Source organism: Erigeron canadensis, chromosome 9 (genome assembly GCF_010389155.1).
Source record: "Erigeron canadensis isolate Cc75 chromosome 9, C_canadensis_v1, whole genome shotgun sequence".
NCBI lineage: Eukaryota > Viridiplantae > Streptophyta > Magnoliopsida > Asterales > Asteraceae > Erigeron > Erigeron canadensis.
Genome location: NC_057769.1, coordinates 26,003,545 through 26,023,161, shown reverse-complemented (window position 1 = coordinate 26,023,161; position 19,617 = coordinate 26,003,545). Strand labels below are relative to the sequence as shown.

General features: G+C 36.4%; 4 protein-coding genes across 6 annotated transcripts; all 4 read right to left on the bottom strand.

The window, feature by feature from the left end:
• Positions 1 to 51: 51 nt before the first annotated feature.
• On the bottom strand, positions 52 to 2,204 carry LOC122583422 (ankyrin repeat-containing protein BDA1-like). The gene is made up of 3 exons (XM_043755827.1): positions 1,632 to 2,204; positions 773 to 1,544; positions 52 to 164 (listed from the first exon to the last, which is right to left on the bottom strand). The coding sequence occupies exons 1-3, from the start codon at positions 2,202 to 2,204 to the stop codon at positions 52 to 54; spliced, it is 1,458 nt and encodes a 485-aa protein (XP_043611762.1).
• Positions 2,205 to 2,908: 704 nt separating this feature from the next.
• LOC122582586 (ankyrin repeat-containing protein BDA1-like) lies at positions 2,909 to 7,123 on the bottom strand. Its single transcript, XM_043755001.1, has 3 exons — positions 6,776 to 7,123; positions 4,191 to 4,742; positions 2,909 to 4,116 (listed from the first exon to the last, which is right to left on the bottom strand). The coding sequence occupies exons 1-3, from the start codon at positions 6,788 to 6,790 to the stop codon at positions 3,343 to 3,345; spliced, it is 1,341 nt and encodes a 446-aa protein (XP_043610936.1). The 5' UTR covers positions 6,791 to 7,123; the 3' UTR covers positions 2,909 to 3,342.
• A 217-nt stretch (positions 7,124 to 7,340) lies between these two features.
• On the bottom strand, positions 7,341 to 8,889 carry LOC122582587 (trihelix transcription factor ASIL1-like). The gene has a single exon (XM_043755002.1). It carries the CDS (start codon positions 8,535 to 8,537, stop codon positions 7,560 to 7,562), a length of 978 nt encoding a protein of 325 aa, XP_043610937.1. The 5' UTR covers positions 8,538 to 8,889; the 3' UTR covers positions 7,341 to 7,559.
• Positions 8,890 to 10,381: 1,492 nt separating this feature from the next.
• On the bottom strand, positions 10,382 to 18,164 carry LOC122581112 (nucleolin). Of its 3 annotated transcripts, none has more exons than XM_043753264.1 (12): positions 17,812 to 18,164; positions 15,891 to 16,462; positions 15,716 to 15,805; positions 15,359 to 15,598; positions 14,562 to 14,783; positions 14,131 to 14,467; positions 13,729 to 14,048; positions 13,542 to 13,651; positions 13,350 to 13,462; positions 13,167 to 13,243; positions 12,493 to 12,589; positions 10,382 to 10,592 (listed from the first exon to the last, which is right to left on the bottom strand). In XM_043753264.1, exons 1-11 carry the CDS (start codon positions 18,005 to 18,007, stop codon positions 12,494 to 12,496), a joined length of 2,373 nt encoding a protein of 790 aa, XP_043609199.1. In that variant the 5' UTR covers positions 18,008 to 18,164; the 3' UTR covers positions 10,382 to 10,592; position 12,493. The 3 variants fall into 3 exon arrangements, with proteins under 3 accessions (XP_043609199.1, XP_043609198.1, XP_043609196.1); XM_043753263.1 differs by lacking the exon at positions 10,382 to 10,592 and adding an exon at positions 12,132 to 12,372; XM_043753261.1 differs by lacking the exon at positions 10,382 to 10,592 and having other exon boundaries at positions 12,132 to 12,589; positions 17,812 to 18,163.
• Positions 18,165 to 19,617: the final 1,453 nt, after the last annotated feature.

Genomic DNA, 19,617 nt, shown 5'->3' with positions numbered 1-19,617 from the left:
GTTATAACAAAAACTTAATAAGTTTAGCCCGTGTATTACATGGGAAATAATCTAGTTATTTAAGAAGAAAGATGGATTTTCAACATCCTCCAATCCCACGGCATGAAGCATAGATGGATTTGTATCAAGTTCTTTAAGAAGATAATCAACATCACCGTTCCATGCTGCATGAAATAACCATTGATCCATGATGATATATGAATGAAAATAATCAAACTATTGATATATTATTCTGTATGCCAAGTGTAGGATTTTAGCAGAGTCAACATTAGTAAGTCGGAAGGAGACCTCAAAAGCTTCATAAAAATTCTACTGATGAGCTCATTCTCTGTTTCCTCCTAATCTTATACTCCTTAAAGTATAAGTAATATTTTTCTTTTTAAAATATTGATACGTCAACCTTAATATAAAATTAAAACTATATGGATGCTAGCTAAGAGATAGATTATGAGTTCCCTCAACTGACATGCCAAATGAACTATAGTTGATTTTTTGCTATCAAGATAAGAGATTATAAGAAATTATTTATAAATTCAAGCCATTATTTGATTGAAAGATATGATCCTTAACAAGAGAAACTGATTACAGATAAAAAGTTGTTATTATACAATATCTGTTTCCACTTGTAATTTATTACAACAAAACAGACCATATATGATTTTCCTGCTTCTCGACCTTGACATTGAATACACAATATATCATTAGAACATAACAACCCAAAATGAAACTGCAATCATTCTTCAGTCGTTTGTATGCGTGCAAGGTAATATACGTTTAGGCCTCTGCCAATAATTTCTTAATAACCTGGTTGTAACTGGTATCATGAACGGCAGAGCAATCGAGATGCCTGTAAAGGACCATGAGATATAACTATATGGAGCAATTGCACCCATGCAAGTACCGTAGGTAGAAGCAAGCGCCCCCACTATTAAATAAAATTCCATCCGCAAAGGGAAAGATTTGGTGAGTATGCAGAGCATGTGAAGGGATGTATAGAACCCCAATGAATTGGAAAACTGAAATATACTGTATGATATAGGGTTATGAGTGCCCATAATAGCTTGTCCAGCAGTATGTGGTTCAGTAGCAGACGTATTGTTTGTGGCAGATGATAGCGTACTATTTCCAGAGGATGATGGAGCTGAATCATCCTGCCAAGTGCCTCCAGGAGGACTAAGTGCTGGTTGATACGTTGCAGACGTAATCAGTATGACTATCACAAGAAGGGTGTCTCTTACTTTACTAGGAGAGTCTTTGATATTATTGTATTTAAAGTACTGTAATAGTTTTTTAGCCGGAGGTAATGAACCGTTTTCTTGTCTTCTGTCAGCTTGATGTGGTGTTTGTTGTGTATATTCCGGATTTGGTAGATTTTCAGTCCTTAGAGCTCCGGCTTGGATGAGAAGCTCCTCAATTTCAAGATCACCGGCTTCACTTCTAAACGTTGGTAGCATATCAAGAGGAGCTAAACCACTATTATTTAAGGAATTCAACTCCAGGTTTTCCTTACTAATAGCTTGCCCATTCAGTAAAAAGTCAACCACCTATTAGATACATAAACGTCACGCAAGAAAGAATTCAAGAGAACGGATGAAAGATGTGCGCGAATAGAGAAAACAGAATTTACTTACCTCATACTGCTTCCTAGAGACGGCAAGGTGCAAGACTGTATTGCCGTGAATATCCTTAGAATTCAGGAGATATTCTTTGTTTTCTTGCTTTAAATGATGTACTAACAGTTGTAAAGCTTTGAATTGGTGATTCTTCACTGCTAGATGAGATGAAGTCTCACCTTGAGCAGTCGTGCACTCGATAGAATCCAAACTTGACAGAATCAACTCTCTAATAACTTCAACTTTACCTTTAACCACAGCCAAATGAAGAGGGATTTTTCTGTCTTTCCCTTCGATCAAACACAAATCAAGGTCAACTTTGAGAAGCTCCTTTACAATGTTTACATGCCCACAAGCGGCAGCAATGTGCAAAGGGCTAAAACCGTCTTGGTTAAGCTCACTAGTGAAATTTTGCTTGAGTTCTATAACTTTTGCTGCAAAGTTTAAATGTCCAGCCAAACAAGCAATATGTAATGGATTTTCACCGCCCTCCAATGCTGCAGCGTGAAGAATAGATGGATTGGATTTGATCTCTTTGAGCAGATGATCAACATCCCCATTCCATGCAGCCTGAAACAACCTTTCATCCATGGCTATTAGACTATTAGAGTATATTACAGTTGTAATTAGAATAGGAAGGCTCTATAAGTTAATATGTACTTTGAAGAAAATTTTAAGGTTAAGTTGTTTTTATAAGGAACCAAGCATGCCAAGTGTGGCCCTATCGTTAAGTCAACAAGTGTAAGTTACTAGGAAACATTAAAGAGTTTAATAACGAATGTTTCGTGTTTTATTAGGGGAGGTATTTATGATAGATGTTATATCTTATCTAGTCTGCCAGAGATCAAGGTTTTAATGTCTTCAATCTGGATATGATTGCCAACCTATATTTCAAACAGAACTCCGCGACAACCCTTGAATGGCAGGAGGGCTAGATAAGGTAGTTGTTTGTATCTTCTCCATACTGGTTGAAACAGCCATAGATGGATTAATTGGTTGTAAAGAGGAATTTGTCATAAGTGCCACAAGTCAATCTTATACTTAGTAGATTAAAAGCAACTCTCAAGGATTTATAAATTTTAGTGATGTTGACTTTTTAAGTCCCATTACTTTCATATGTGACACTGCTAATTCATTTCCATATATTGGAATAACACATTTTATATATTTTGCAAAATCATATACTCGTATATTGTAATGTTTCACCACATAACACAATTGTAAAAAAGTCTTTAACATCAAACTGAGAAAACTTTGATAATGAATTATTAATATGACATGGGAGGAAGCTTTTAATGTATCGGTTTCAATCTCCTTTTTAGACACAAATCTCACAATCATAAAGCAAACTTTAAAAGAAACAAGATGTACAGTACGTGTAGCAAAACAGATTTTGACTTTTTGAAGTCTTTCTTTTCTACTTTTGACATTAGATATTTTTGTTTGTGCTACATAATACTAGATGAAATTTATACGAATGGATTGAGTATTCTATGTATTTTCACTGTTATAGTTTCCATCCAGTCTTATATAACACAAACAAAACTATTGAAGGTCAAATTTGAAAAAGGAAGACTTCAACAAGTCAAAAACAAGACATCTGTTAGGGGTGGATATATATATATCATTATAAAGGGATAACCATAATTAAACTAAGGAAACAACTGCTGACATCAAATCAACTCTTCTAGCATCGGAGAGCATGCTAAAATACTGAGTGTGTATTATATCAAACCCTGACTTGACTTGTTTGAGGTGATGCATATCTCGGCTTCTTCAAATAATTTCTCAACAGTGTAGTAGTATACGGTATCAAGAACGGCAGAACAGTTGAAATTCCAATAAAAACAAACATTGTGAAATTACTTGGTGCAATCGCAATCATGCAATCACCATAGGTTACAGCAAGTGCAATGATTGAAATTCTCAATTCCATCCGTAAAGGAAAAGCTGTGGTGAGTACAGAGATCATGTGAAGCGACATGTAGAACCCCATGGAATTGGCAACCACAAATATACTATATGCTATTGGGTTATTAGTACCCATAATAGCTTCTCCGGCTATACGTGGGTTGTTGATAGTGGAATTGTTTGTAGTGGAATCATCCTGCCAAGTACCTCCGGGTGGGCTAAGTGACGGTTGATATGTTGCAGCCGTGATAAGTATAACTATCACGAGAAGATTATTTCTTACTTTACTTGGAGAGTCATTGAGGTTATTGTATTTGAAGTAGTCTATCAGTTTTCTAGTTGGGGTTAGGGGGTTTTCATGTATTGTATCATGGTGATGTGGCCTTTCTTCTTCTATATAAACCGGAGATTGTAGATTTTCAGCCTTTAAAGCTCCAGCTTCGGTAAGAATCTTCTCAATTTTTCTATCATCACTGGATTCACTTTGAAACGTCAGTAACAGATCAAGGGGAGTCATGCCACTCTTGTTTACGGTATTCAAGCCTATCATTTCCTTGCTAGTAACGTGGCCGTTGAGTAGAAAGTCAACCACCTATCGAAACAAAAACTTGAAGCTAAGTTTCACTAAATTATAAGTACGTGATTAGAGATGAAAAGTCTACTTACTTCATACTGTTTTCTTGCAACAGCAAGGTGCAAGATCGTATTCTCGTCAAAATCCTTAGAATTCAAGAGATGTTCCTTGTTGACATGCTTCAGATGCTGTACCAAGACTTGAAAAGCTTCAAACTGGTTGTTGGTCACCGCTAGATGGAGGCCATTCTCGCCTTGAGCAGTCGTGCATTCCACACTCTCCAAACTCGACAAAATCAAATTTTTAATAACGTTGACTTTACCTTTTACCACTGCCAAATGAAGAGGAATTCTTCGGTCTTTTCCTTTGATTAAACACAAACCAAGGTCAACTTTGAGAAGCTCTTTCACTATTTCAACATGTCCAGAAGCGGCTGCTATGTGTAAAGGACTAAAGCCGTCTTGGTTAAGCTCCCAGGAAAATTCTTGCCGTAGTTTGATGACTGTGACAACAAAGTTGAGATGTCCAGCCAAACAAGCGATGTGTAATGGAGTTTCACCACCCTCTAATGCCATGGCATGGAGCATATATGGATTGATGTCTATCTCTTTGAGAAGATGCTCAACGTCGTCATTCCATGCTGCCTGTAACAATCTTCGGTTATTCATCATGGCTTTAAGAAGATAGATTTTCCTACCTTGATCTGTATATATTCTTATAATTGATTCATTAAACTGTAATGTGAGGATGAGTTCTTTTTATAAGGACAAGGGTATGCCAGGTGTAGATCGTGTGTTTGAGTCAACGTGAGTAAGTTACAAAGAAAGCTCGAGATCGACTATTTAAAATTGTAGTGATTAGTTCAGGGTCAATTACGTTTACATGTTTTATTCCTTAAATAATAGACATATTCAAATATTTATCTCTGTGATTGATAAAACATTGATTGCAACCTATTTAGTTTGATAATTAGTCTAGTCGGATAGGAACGCAGATGAACCACGGTCATGACTCTTTTGCATCAGAAGTTTATGAGGATATGCTAGCAATATTTAAACGGATACTGATTTCAATCCGGTTTGGTTATGAAATTCCTTGTTTTTGGTCCATTTTAGGATAGGACCAATTAATTTGAATCTTGTACCGTTAAAACCACATTTAACACCTCCAGAATTTTGAAATTACTGTTAAAAAAAAAAAAAAACCACTGAGAATTTGGCTTGGGTAACCAAAGTGGCCTAGCATATGTGCTCAATAGAATTTTACTTCACTTTAAGGCCAGTTGGTACCCACACAAGGCAAAACTCAATAATATTTGTATCTATGTGTAGCTTACATTTATAATTGGAAAATGATTAATCAACCTTATTGATGTGTCTAAAAATATACCTAAAACTTTAAGAATTTGACATGTGGATTTCACTAATTCTCTTTCTTAATCTTGCCCCTTGATTTTTCCATATGTCATCATCTTACAATTAAGCACATCTTTAGACAAAACAATTAGGTTGATTTATCATTATCCTTATAATTTATCAATAATAATAGATACCCACACAACTCAGCATCGGCAGCTAAATGTAATGATTGTGTGCGTTTTGCAATAGAGATATAAGAGAGAAATGTGTAGGGGTGAGTGTTTAGGGAGAAATACCATAGAGAACAAAAATTTTCATTTTAGAAATGAAGTGATAATAACATTGATATTCTCCTCGAAATTAAAAGTTCAATAATACCCCTCCCTAATCTTAATACCAATGAAGGTGAACCTGGATTGGGTTGGGTTACATCAACAATTTATAAAAATGTTAATGGAGTAATTGGTAAAGTGGGTCCGACTTCCAGTAATGAGTAAAGCGCTTCCCAACTTAAGTTGGTACTATATTTGTGGAAGTCAAAGTGTTGCCGCAACAACTTTACAATGCGGTTTTCAAAAGTACAGCCATTTTTAGGCTGCACTCAAAAAATCCTTCTGTTCCGAAGTGAACCATTATTTGAAAGGGTATGGTAATATAAAGCCGTCGAGTATCTAAATTTAGGTGTGGAACACTCATATATTAATTTTTTAAACCATAAATATCATGGGGCCTAAGAATTTATTCATTAAACAAGAAATAATATAATATTGGTATGTAAGGGGTTCAACACCTAAGCTTTGGTGTCTGACAGCCTTATATTCTCTTTTCCCTATTTGAAAAGGTCATATATTCGAATCTAGAATTACAAGATGATTCAAAGATTAGCAACATTTCTAATGACCTTTAACAAGAATCTAAACAATCAAGCTACTATTTCAAACTACTCATGATAAATTATGCAACAATCGTCAGCAATAGACCTGAACACACGACCAACTATCACTTCTTCGTATTACTTCCTACAACATTATAACTGAAATCTAACCTGATTGAAGAAAACCTCAACAACTAAAAGACATTTACCTAATTTACACGACCTTCAACCAAACCCATACTATTTGGAACAAACAAATTCGTAACCAGAATATTAACGTAACAACTAAACAAGCAAACCAACAGAAACCTGGCTTTACACAAGCATATATGGTTGCAGGACAATTAGTCAATTACCATTGATACCATAGAAACACAATCCAATAACCAGGTATACAAAAAGAACCATCAACACTAATCTGGCAATCACAGAACAAAATACTAACCTTGCAAACAACCATCACCACTAATTAGGCCAAGTAACTTCGATTAGAAGAAGTGCGAATTCTTATTGTGACGTCAATCATTGATAGTCCCATGAAACAAGAGATCTTAGGTAGGATAAACACAAGGTGCTACTGTATAATCCATATTATGAGCCACGCCAATTCTTCATCAGGGTGACATAAATTAAACACGGAAAGTTAGTTGGTAGAAGATCCGAAATTCCAGAATAGCTGTGAAATTACTAATGCTACAAACATAATCCTATATAGCAGAATATCGTTCTAACTTTAAAATTCTAATTGATACGATAATACTTTCAATCTGTTCACAGAAATTTCAAACTGTTCACAGAAAAGAGATGGACCAGAAATAGTTTCAAACAGCTTATTAAGACAGTGTAGCATCTTATGGTCTAAAAGCTTGCACGAGTGAACATGTATGGATGCACATAATGGCTTGTGTGCAAAGTGCTTATATGCAATCCAAGATGTAAAGATAAAGCAAAGTTAGGAACAAAATATACATATATCTAATGCTATATATCGATGTAGGCATACTATAAAGTACACATAACGCCTAGGTATGATTATAAATCTTGTGCCGGAGCAAGTACTAAGTTAGGTTCCTCAAAATAACCTACAATTTCCATTGCACATAACTTTGAAAGTTCCGAACTACTACTACTAATTCACTACCACTAGATCACATATTATTAACAACAAAACTACAAATCAGAATCAAAATATGAAAAAAAAAAAAATAACAAGAACACATAACCATTTTTCAAGATTCCGGCGTAGGCATTCTCTTTACTTTCTTCCCATCATCCTTCTTTTCCTTAAACGTTTCCATAAACGATCCCCATATCTTCTGTTGCGACTCAAGTACCATCTCGGTTCGTTTCATCTCCATTTTCATTCTCATAGACTCAAACTCCTTGGCCATCTCCATCTTCATCTGTTCCATTCTCACAAACCCGTCCGCCAATTTATTTATCGCCCCCACCATTTCACTTATCACCTCACCACCACTATCGTCACTTTTCACATCCTCAATCTTCTTCCTTTTCATCAAACTCCCAACGACGTTCTGTCCCTTTTCACTTTCCTTCAAATACCCGTCTCCTCTCATCCCTTTACCCAACCCGTAATTCGGATTCATATTAGGCGGGTAATCATCATACACCGTATTCGTATTACCCACATTCGGTAACCTAATCCTAACCCCATTCCCTTGAAACCGTCTACTTATCGGAATCCCTTGTTTAACAAGGCTTTTCGGATAAAAACCCAATTCCTCATCATCCTCTTCCTCCCCCTCTTCCTCGTCCTCTCGATATCCATTACCCGACCCACCCGAACCCGACCCGACACCAAACCCTAACTCCATATCATCCATTAACCTAAAATGAACCCACCCAGAAGGCGGAGGAAACCGTCTCCCATTCGGGTTATTCCCAATTCTTTGAATTTCAGCCCGATATCTTTTTCTTAACTTTTCCATCTTATGTCTACACTGAATCGATGTTTTCGGGTTACCAACAGGACACGTGGCAGCAACACCGTCAGCAACTTCTTGCCAGTGGGTGGCGCGTAGGTTACCTCGCCTAAGAGAATACCATTTTTCACGATAAGCTTCAATTAAAGCGACGGTTTCTTCAGGTGACCAACATGGCGGTGGCAGGCGGCGAGATGAGACTGGTTTTGGTGGTGCGAATGGTTCGATTATGGCTAGGTTTTGGGGGTGATTTGGGTTAGCCATTTTTGAAAAATTAGGGTTTCGAATTGGGTGGTTGGGGGAGATATAAAGGGACTTGAAAGGATGCGGCTGAATTGGGGATCTAGCGGTGAGGAGGTGGTGGTGGGGGAGGCTAATGTGCGCCGTGTGCTTAAAATGCGCACCATGATTGGGAATTAGCTTTTTATTTTTGTTTTTATTTTTATTTAAAATAAATAAAAGGAAAAGGAAAAATAGAAAAAGGGGGTGGAGGAAAGAAAGGATGAGCGGATTGGGTGGTTGAGCCGGTCCACAGCCCACTGCAGCGCCGGGGTTTGGGCGGCGGCTTTATTATTATTTATTTATTTTAAAATTCTTTATATTTTTGTGCTTTTTTATGTTTTGGATGGAGAAACTTGTATTTATAGGATACTAGTTTAGTCTTGTAGATGTGGTCTGTTGGACCGGAAAATGTTCACCTCTAATTTATAAAAAACAAAAAGAGTTTTGTTAAGACAAGGCGGTCGGTACTCATTAATTTGATTCATTAAAATTTATATTTTGTCTTATTTAGGGGACGGTTATTGATATATAAAGTATTATTTTTTATGCATGTAATAAGCTCTTAATGACAACCCTTAAGCTGTAATTATCATTTTAAAAAATAAAAAAAATTTCAAAAACACCAAAAATGTTACTCGTAACATAAAAGAGATAAAAAAAAATTATAGGTTCGTGGGTTAGGGATATAAATGTTTGGTTTTCATTGAGTCGTGTGATCACTTTTGTTGTACGTATTTCAATTTTACTTTGTTTTAGGGTAGCACAAAAACATGAAGGATGGTGTTCACTTCAGAACGGTGTTTGTCGTCGTTGAGCATATGGGCTTGTATCGCCATCTTAATTTGCCTTAGGTCCATGATTTGTTGGTTTGTTTTGATTTGATGTGGAGAAAAAAAAAAGTTACAGAAGGTAGAAATGGAAAAAAGGGAAGAAAGAGAGAAAAAGAGGTACTAATGTTCAAATTCAATGTGGGCCCCGCATCATCTTTTTTTTTTTAAACCGTGTAACGGTCAATTTTTTGCGAGAGGAGGCCGGGGAGAGTCGTAGCCATGCCGGTCACCACCCAACCGATACCGGTGTGATGCCTATCCCATTCCGTCCACCCTAAATGATTATACTTATACACCATTTTTCAAGAATAAGTATGTCATCTACAGAGAATGTACCAACTAATAAATACAGCCATTTCTTAAATTAATAAGTCTACTTGAATACTTGATTTAAAAAAACGTACATTCCGTGACTCGTAATGAAGTTTAAGTTGAAAACCCTTTTTCTCAAGTAAATCACAATTACGTTGTCGATGACACTAACATCGTAAAGAAAAACTTTGCAATAGAAAATGCAATATAATCTGAACTCCCATGTAACTTTTTTAGTCAGCAATGAACCATGCTTTGTTCCAAACATGTATTTCGTAAAAGATATGTATATTCATATATTTTTCTATGGTCACATGCTTTTAGATCGACTAAAAACCACGATATACGATGATGAATGGGTTCTTAACTTTTTGAAATCTGCTATAAATTCAATTACTACATGCAACAATTGGTAATGGTGGCCGGCTTCTGGCTTAGCTAAATACAGGCTTGCCTTGGATCGTTAAACACACGAGTATATAAAAAAATACATTACTATTTATTTATATGAAAATTACTATATTCTTTTAGTAGTAAATACATTATAGTAAATTCCTTGATCTCGTATAGACATATTATGTTTCTTTCTAAACCCATTTTAATGGGCCTGTAATATAGCCATGTTATAAATTTTGAGAGAGAAATAAAACTAAAAAAAAAAAGAGGTATCAACAATGAAAGCGTCTGAAAACTTGAATAACATGGATTGACTCAGATTACAAGTTTTCATTCTCTCTTAGTTCTGTTTTACTAATTGCACTAAACCTACATCATTAAAAAGAAATAATTATATTCCTTTAGAATGTTAAAGTTCTTATTTTGAATGTAACATGACCGCTTCTTGAAGTAGAACAGATCTGCCCAAAGTTAGGGTGAGGGTATAGAGTTCCAGTACCTACACATTGGAAAATCTGGATACAATCACCACATAACATAGAAAAATGCATGCAAAACACCTTATAAGGTACAATCTAGCAAAGTAGCTGAACATTGACGATGTAAACGGTTCAATGCAATATATAAACAGGACAATCCTATACATCTTAGTTCTAGATTTTCCCGTCGGTTGTACTTCTGTATATGAAACAATCACGTCCAACTCTTATACCGCATTACAGCTTCTAAGTGGTTCCACAAACTAATTAAGGGGTCAAATTAAATCTGTTCTAAATACAGTTAGACATGTTAGAATCATAGAAAGCATACAAGTGTAGAGGAAAACAGAACACTGGGCATCTACTATACATTTGCAACAATGTTGCAGTCAACTATAAACTCGGGTCAGATAAACCATCACAAGATAAGCAGGAAAACAAAGACGACATTTTGCAGGATCCGGATATTTCGAAAACATAAACAGATACATCTGAAGTGAACATAACTTTGCAGTAAAATATGTTAGAACTCTAGAACAGTTAAAATAAAATACAGAAAAGCTATGTGCTCAGATTACATATAAACAGTTGAACTGGTAAATAGAAACGTCAACGACTTTACAGACAAGAAGATTCTAAGCTACAGATGTTTTTAAGATTTGCCTGGAAAAAAACTCCAATGAGTGAATCATTGCCATTTTCTAAAGCCGAAACAGCAGAAAAAATGGATATGTTCAGACCTTGCCCTGGAGAACGTGATAACTAAGATATATTCATCCCTTTCCACCCAAACTAAATGGCTTGGGACAAACCGCTTCTTAACAGTATAAAAAAAGACCTCATCCTATTTACAGTCTATGAAACTTCCTGGAAAGTAACCATGTCCTTATCAGACCTTACACTTTACAAGAAAATTATGTAGTATCTAATTATTGAACTTCCTTCATCAAAGTAACAAGTCAAGAGACAATGCCCTACTAAATGCAGGCAATGTCCTTTTGTCTATCTCGACCTTCTCCAACTATATGCCACATCTATATGGGTGACTCTCCGTGAGAATTTACAGGGGCCTTCAACAATATCATTGAGAAGACAAAATATACTGTACTTAGACTTCTATGAACTATGAAACAATGAGACATACAATTGCAATTCAATGGTGCCATGGTCTTACATCTCTTCCAGATATAAAAAGTATTTTGAACCTAAACTTCAATTCTGCCAACACTCACCAATAACAATTATTGATTCTTGCATGAATCCTTTAATTTACCCACTTAATCCATGTCTCCGTAATTTTAAAGATGAAATGAAGTGAAGCAAGTGTGTTCAAACTCTTAACTATATAAGCAATATGGTAGACATCCCCTTCCTGGAGTAAAGTTTCATTACATATATCACCTTGGTTGACCAACAGGCTTTTTTCCATTAAACCTGCAGCACAGATCCAAACTTCCATGCTATCCAAATAACCATGTCTCAACCATATATGAAACACCATTAGATTTTTTATTTTCATCCATTATAAGAGTTTTGCAAACAAATCGCTAGTGTAGACATATTAAAATCGGAACTTGCATTCATAACTACCAAAGTCTGGTTTCTCTTGGTGCATAAAATAAGAGCTGATACACTTAACATCTAACTAACATGTACTCCATCTAATGGAAATCAAGACCACTTTAATTCCTCTTCATGCAAACAAGAGGGTTTTTGAAAGAATCAATCCGCGAGGTGTAGACATAATAACGGATTGACCTTCAAAGATTTCAAACTACAGCAGCCTCTTCATCAAACTCTCTGTGCCACAGATAAAATTCACTAGTAACCAGCATGCTTCATTCTTGCCAGTGCACCATACACCAGATTATCCTTGGGCCCCAAAAGTAATTCACGTATAACTGAGAAAATAGAGTGCACCTCAATAGTAAGATCCAGAGCCTCCACTACCCATGTAGCCACTGCCACCCAAGCTACGACTAGAATAGAGCGATGATGAGTATGAACTTCCACCAATCTGCACATACAACATCCAATCTTTGTTCATTCTTATATCTAGACGAGAAATGACTCGACTTCGTTAGCCAAATTTCTTCACGTTAAGGGTCCAATAATGTGGATTTCATCTCTATCTACAGGTGGCAAGATAGACAGGTCGAGTAACAGGCTGGAAAAAAGCCATTAATACACACAAAAAAGACCCGGGCCAGGTCAGGTTACCCAGCAAAAACTTATTTGTCTAAAAATGTGTAAACCTTCTGCTTTAGTTGTAATTACAAAAACAGCCATATTACAACAATAACGAAATCTTTTAGAATCATAACACACTAGACCAGCATATGACCAGGAAACACTTCTATGCCCATTTACACAAGACAATATGATACAAGCGGTATGCATCACTTTTGACTATGTAGCCCCACATAAAATATTAGACTACCAAGAATCCCACTCAAAAATAAATGGATCGAAGTACCAAATCTCTCCATTTATCCTCGTGGTAATATAATCAATCCACATGAATAGGAATTAATATAAGGACTAAATGAATGAACTAAGGTCCCTATCAAGACAGTCTAAATATAGAAACATACATCACTTCCACGAGAAACGTAATCGCCACCATATCTTGATGAGTACATACCACCAGCATCACTACCACTGTAAGAGCCTGGACAATCAAATAAACATGACCAAATGCATAAGCACCCTAGAAACTCAACAACAAAAACTTGGTGCGTATTCCAAGTGTATCCATATGCATATATTATACATACCTCCAAGAGACATGCCCTGACGGCTGCTGCTGCTATAAAGACCATGAGAATCCTGAGCAGACATTGAGCTCCTACTACTACCACTACCATATCCTACGTTTGATCTTCCAAGTCTGCCAATGATTCATACAAAACATGAAACAAAAATCTAGTAGAAAAATATTAGAGAAAATAGAACTATATATAGCATACCTATCACTATAAACATCCCCATATTGTGAAGATCCGCCTCCAATTTCATAATCCACACGAACACGTGAATGGCGCGCTTCAGTATCAGCATATCGGGGCGGAACGTCATCCTTCAAATAATCCAAAAAAATGCAAGTGATCATGCAATCATAAAATGTGAGAATATACCTGCAAAATTCACACTAACCAGAGCAGCATATGGGCGTTTTGAGCCAGGAACAGGATTGTAATCACGGGGCCTGCCTTCATGGTAACTTGGTGGCGGCCTCTCAAACCGTGCTGAATAGCCAGCACTGTCACTGTAGGCTCTCCTTGATGAAGAGTGAGAGGACTCTCTAGGGAGATCGGCATATGTAGGTCCACGAGTTGGGTAATTGTCTCTGTAAGAAGAGCTTCTTTCTGAGGTAGACCTAGGTGGGCCATAATCGGGAACTGCTCTGCTCCTTGGTGGAAGCTCCTCGCGGCGGCTGTAATCCCTCTTCAAACTGTTTTTTGTGTGTGACGGAACTGCGTGCAGAATATTAAATTTTAATTTAAGAAATACCCCGAAAACTGATTCTGGAATATGCGTATGTTTGTTAATGCATACCAGGTGGCCTTCTATCGTAGGACCTGGGTAAAGGAGCCACAGGTCTACCCCTTGGAGGCCGTGCCACAATGGGGCGTCTGTCTCTTGATGCAACAGGCCTCCTAAGACTACGATCAACAACAGGTGGTGGACGTCCTGCAACTCTTCTTACACTGCGAGGAGGTAAAAGACGTGGTACAGGACGTGGCACGGGACGTGGTATAAGACGTGGTACCGGACGTGCCCATGGACCCCTAAAACCTCCAGGGGAAGGACGACCAGGTCTGAAATCAATACGTGAGGCATGCTTTCCTTTACCCCTTTGAAGTGGTCGTGACAATCTGGCCCGAACTTTAGCCTGATATACAGCAATAATGGGTCAGAGAAGAACTAGTAGTAAATTTATTTATAAACAAATATTTATTTATAAACATATATACTTAGAAACTAACCTTGTTATCTCCATCTCCAAGCTCCTCATTATTAATGCTTTTCGCACATGTTACAGCTGCATCATGTGTCCCAAAGGTAATAAATCCATAATCTTTTCTTCTGGCAGAAGGCATGTTACGAGCAAGCTCGATCTTCTCCACATTTCCATATTTCTTAAGAAGCTCCCTCACTCGAGCCTCATCCCAAGAGGAAGGCAGGCCATCAACAAAAACAGTCGTTACCTGGTGATATGTTGACAGATTTAACATTAAAAAAGTAATTAACTAATTATATAGCCAAAAGGCCTTGTTTCTCAATATGAATTCTGGAGTAACATTAACAAAACTTGGATAAAACATTTTTTGAAGTACATACACTCATCATGTTATATACACTATCAAATTCAGGTGTATATTTGAAAGTTTAAAAATCAAGGTGGGAAAAACAAATGTAATATAAACATATAATTGCTTAAAAGGGGAAATATGAAACAGCAGCAACGCTATACAAGCTAAGCGTATCATGTTAACTATAAAAAACATGTTTCGTAATATAGCAAAAGCCAAAAGGTATCCGACATGTAAAACATTTAAAAAATTCATGAACAAAGATGTGGTAATGGCTTCCTATTACTAGACCAGATTAGAGTGCATCAGGTTTCGGTTTATTGAAGGGCTCAAAGAATCAAAATATAAGGCACTAGATACATTTCTGTCCTGAATGACAAACAAAGAGCATAGCTATTAATTAAAAGCTCTCACTTCATGTCCACATGAAATTCTAGATCAGATGTAACAAATAAGTCCCGGCATTTTACCTGGGCCATGATCTCATCACCAGGATCAATGAATGAATCTGCAAATGAAACCTTAGCTGGTCTATCAATACCAAACGTAACGTCTCTCTTTTGCAAACGTTTAAAAGCATCCATAGCATCTGAACGGGAAGAGAACTCCAAAAATGCAAAGCCTCGGTTAGTTCCATCAGTCTTATTGTCTTCAACCAATGTCAAATCCTCCACGGTATCAATTCCATAGTTTTTCAGCTTTTCTTTTAGCTGGAAGCACAGTTAATATAAGTGAGACATCTATCAATCAACGTTAACTAAAATTACACAAAAAGACGAGGCTTAAGCTTTAGGCAATTTCAAACTGCCTAAATCTAATTTACTTACAGCTTCCTTTGTCCATGTCTTGCATACATTACCCAAAAATAGTGTATCACTGTCTTGACTTGGTGAAACACCACACTGTTTCCCATGAACCTGGAATTTGGTGGTAAAATGGTTTAACTTAACATGTTATAAAAATCAGCTTTTTCCTATAAATCTGACTAGGCAAGGAATATACCACAGGGCTTTTTAGCTCTACACAAGCTCGTTTTGCCTGCTCTACGGTTGCAAATCGAAGAAATGCAAATCCTTTGTTCTTCTTTGTCTGAGCATTCATCATAAGCCTCACTTCAGAAACCTCTCCAACAGCACTAAATACTTTCCTAAGATCCTCTTCGGTAGCATCTTTGTCCAATCCACCAACAAAGATCTCAAACTCCTTCCTTTTGCGTCTCTCTTTGAAAACATCATGATGTTCCTGTTCTTCTGCATCCGCCATTTCGACAGGCTCATCAGCAGCATGCTCATGCTCAAGTTCATGTTCATCCTCCTCAGGCTCCAACTCCTCGGTAGCATCTTCCATCTCCCCCTCGTGTATATCACCATCTTCTTCCTCATCAGCTTCCCCATCCTCAACTTCTTCCTCCACATCAAGAACCTCTTCTTGAACATCCTCTACTTCTTCCCTCTCATCATACTCATCACCAACATACTCCTCGGGTTCAGATTCTTCTGGATCATTGTCATCCAAGTCCAACCGTTCTCCTGTTTCATATTCCTCAACGGAATCTTTCACATCACTATCTTCTCCTGTCAGGCATAAAGTGTAATGAGAATACTTACATGCGGCTAAATGGATTCTAGGCTATCCACAAATCCCAACTTTATGGAACTAGATCACGAACAAGTAGATGCCTTGTTAACCAACTTACAGAAATATGATGTTAGCTGCAACAATGTAATATGCAATCAACTCCATCCGTATACACTACGTTAGCTGCAACTACTACCGTAAAATAGGATATACTATTCTGAAATTTGGTTCCACTTCAGTATAGTAATCCATTGCTTTCTTCTCATCATATGTTTTTTGGCTTAATAAGGACATTAGAATATAGGTTCATTCTGTGATGTTATAGTACTACCAGCCTAAACAAAACTGTTCAAGAATAAAAAATGACCCTAATATGAAGTGCACTCCTCAAAGAGGAACCTCCTTGGAGATTGTGAATGTTCTTCTAACCTCAAAGAGGAACCTCCTTGGAGATTGTGATACCAGCAGGATTATAGTATCACATTATCTTTATTCATACCCAATGAACAATCTTATCTATACTGTCTTCTTGTCAAGAAGTTCCCCGATAAACTACGATTTCGAAGGTTTACCTTTCAAACAACTTGATATTATCAAAAGCAGCTTGACGGCAACATCCATTTAATTTAAAATAAAACTTCATGTCATGCAGTTGAAGGACTATAAAAGCTAATTCTTTTTAAGCACATGATAGCAAAACCAACACAATTTGCTATAGTCAGCAAGTTCTCAAAGCTGCTGCAATTATCAATATGACTTTTCAGCAACCTAATCTCAATAATAATCACAGACGGCAAACAACATTCCGTATTCTTTTAAAGCACATAATATCAAAACCAAAAACAACTTCTTTATGTACTTCTAAAAACACTCCGTTTACGCATAGGGGATTTTCAATTAGTTATCTCCCTACCATCTACTTCCACTCCCTCAATAATAACAATAATCATATCTGCACATCACACTTTCATATAAAGCTTTCTACTTTTTTCATATAAAATATTCCATACCAATAATCTCAACTAATTTACACCTGTTTCAGAAATTAACCAACTTAATTTACATATTTATTTAATTCACACTCAATAAAGCATCCATCAAACAAATACTATGTAAAGTTTCAAACTTTACCCCATAAAACCCATTCAAATTACAAATTTTTATCATTATTTTTATTTTAATTCACCAAAATACATCACCCATCAGATAAAGATTCATAAAGTTTGAACCTTTACCACACAACATTCAAAACCATAAATCAAATCAATACAATTCATATTCATATTGATATATGTATATATATATAAATATACATATATATAAAGAATGTAATATGAAAACTTACTCTTTAATTTGTTATCAGTTCCATTATCAACGACTAATTTCTCTTCAACTTTTTCTTCAAGAATAACATCTTCAATTGGCGCCGGTTCTTCCGGAACCGGATCAGACTGCGGCGGCGCCGCCGCCTTCGCCGCTGCTCTTGTTCTTCCGCCTCTTCTTCCCGGACCGGCGGACTTTCTAGCGTTTTTAGGAGGCATCTGAAATTTGTATAATTGGTTTATAAAAGATTAAAAGGTTTAAGCTTTAATTGTGATTTGTGAATATATATATGAGAAAACGTAAGCCTTGGATGGATTATAATGAAACCCTAGATGTACGTGTATCATATATATATGTATTTATTTATATCTTCTGTATCAATGTATTGTATAGCCCTAGTTTTGTATGGAATTTTGGGAAGGCGGTTCGGGTTTGGGTTAAGATAAGATGTTTGACCCGGTTAATTAAAGAGATTCCAAAAACTAACATGCCACGCAATCTTGTTACCAAGTGTGCCCTTAATATTTTTTTCCTTTCTCAAATACAAAAGAAAGGTATCTGTGTGTTGCGGCAGATGATGACAGGGTGGTGATGTAATGGCGGTGAGATGGTGGGGTGATAGGTTAAGCCATAGAATATGATAGCCAAATGCCTTAGACGTACGGGCTCCACTTTCGAATTTAAAAATTCGTCGAAAGTATATCGAATAACATTTCTAATGAAAGAGTATGAAATTTTAAGAACACCCATACAATTTTTATAATTTATCGATATACGGTTTTTGAGATAAAAGATTTTGAATGAATTAAAGGAATAAAATAATTTATAAAGGAGAGAGAAAAAATAAGTGGTTAAGATTTGAGGAGAGAGGGAAAAATAAATTGTTGAGATTTAAGGGTATTATAGGTAGGATAATGATAAATCAACCTAATTGATGTGCCTAAAGATATGTCTAATAGTAAGATGATGACATGTGGAAAAATCAGGGGGCAAGATTAGGAAAGAGAATTAGTAGAATCCACATGTCAAATTCTTATAGTTTTAGGTTGCTTTTTAGGCATATGAGGTAAGTTGATTAATCATTTTCCTTATAGTTATATTAGGTAGAGATGTTTATATTAGTGAATAAAGAAGATGGGTAATTTAGGTAGTTCAATTACTTAATTGAGATTTGAAAAAAGAACAAAATACTTTATAAGATACGAGGGAAAGTGTCCGCGCATTGCGGCGTTGAGATGGTGTGGTGATAAGTCATAGGAGGTGATAAGTCACAGAGTGTGATAGCCAAATGCTTTAACCGTACAGGCTCCACCTTTGGATTTAAAATTTTGTCGAAAGTATATCGAATGACATCTCTAATGAAAGAGCGTTAAATTTTAAGAACACCCATACAATTTTTATAATTTATCGATAAATGGTTTTGTGATAAACGATTTTGAATAAATTAGAAGAATAAAATGATTTATCGAGGAGAGATAAAAATGAGTGGTTGAGATTTGAGGAGAGAGAATAAAATGAGTGGTTCATGCAACACCGGTCTGTTCAAGCACGGGAATACCCAGGAAATGTTATAGATGGCAAGAAATAGGATGGCAATCAACTTGTTGTACAGCGAATATTTCACAATACCCGCTACCTCTATTGCCTGGGAGAGGCCAAATACGATTGCAGGGTAGAAGAATGGGTAGTTCCACATTCAGATGTCTCTTGGAAGAATTGGTAACAAAATGGTACGTATTTCGAAAGCCAATTGACTTGAAGGAATATTGGCTTGGGTCAAACAGGAGGAATAAATAGATGAGATGTTTAGGAGACTTGGTCTTTTCTA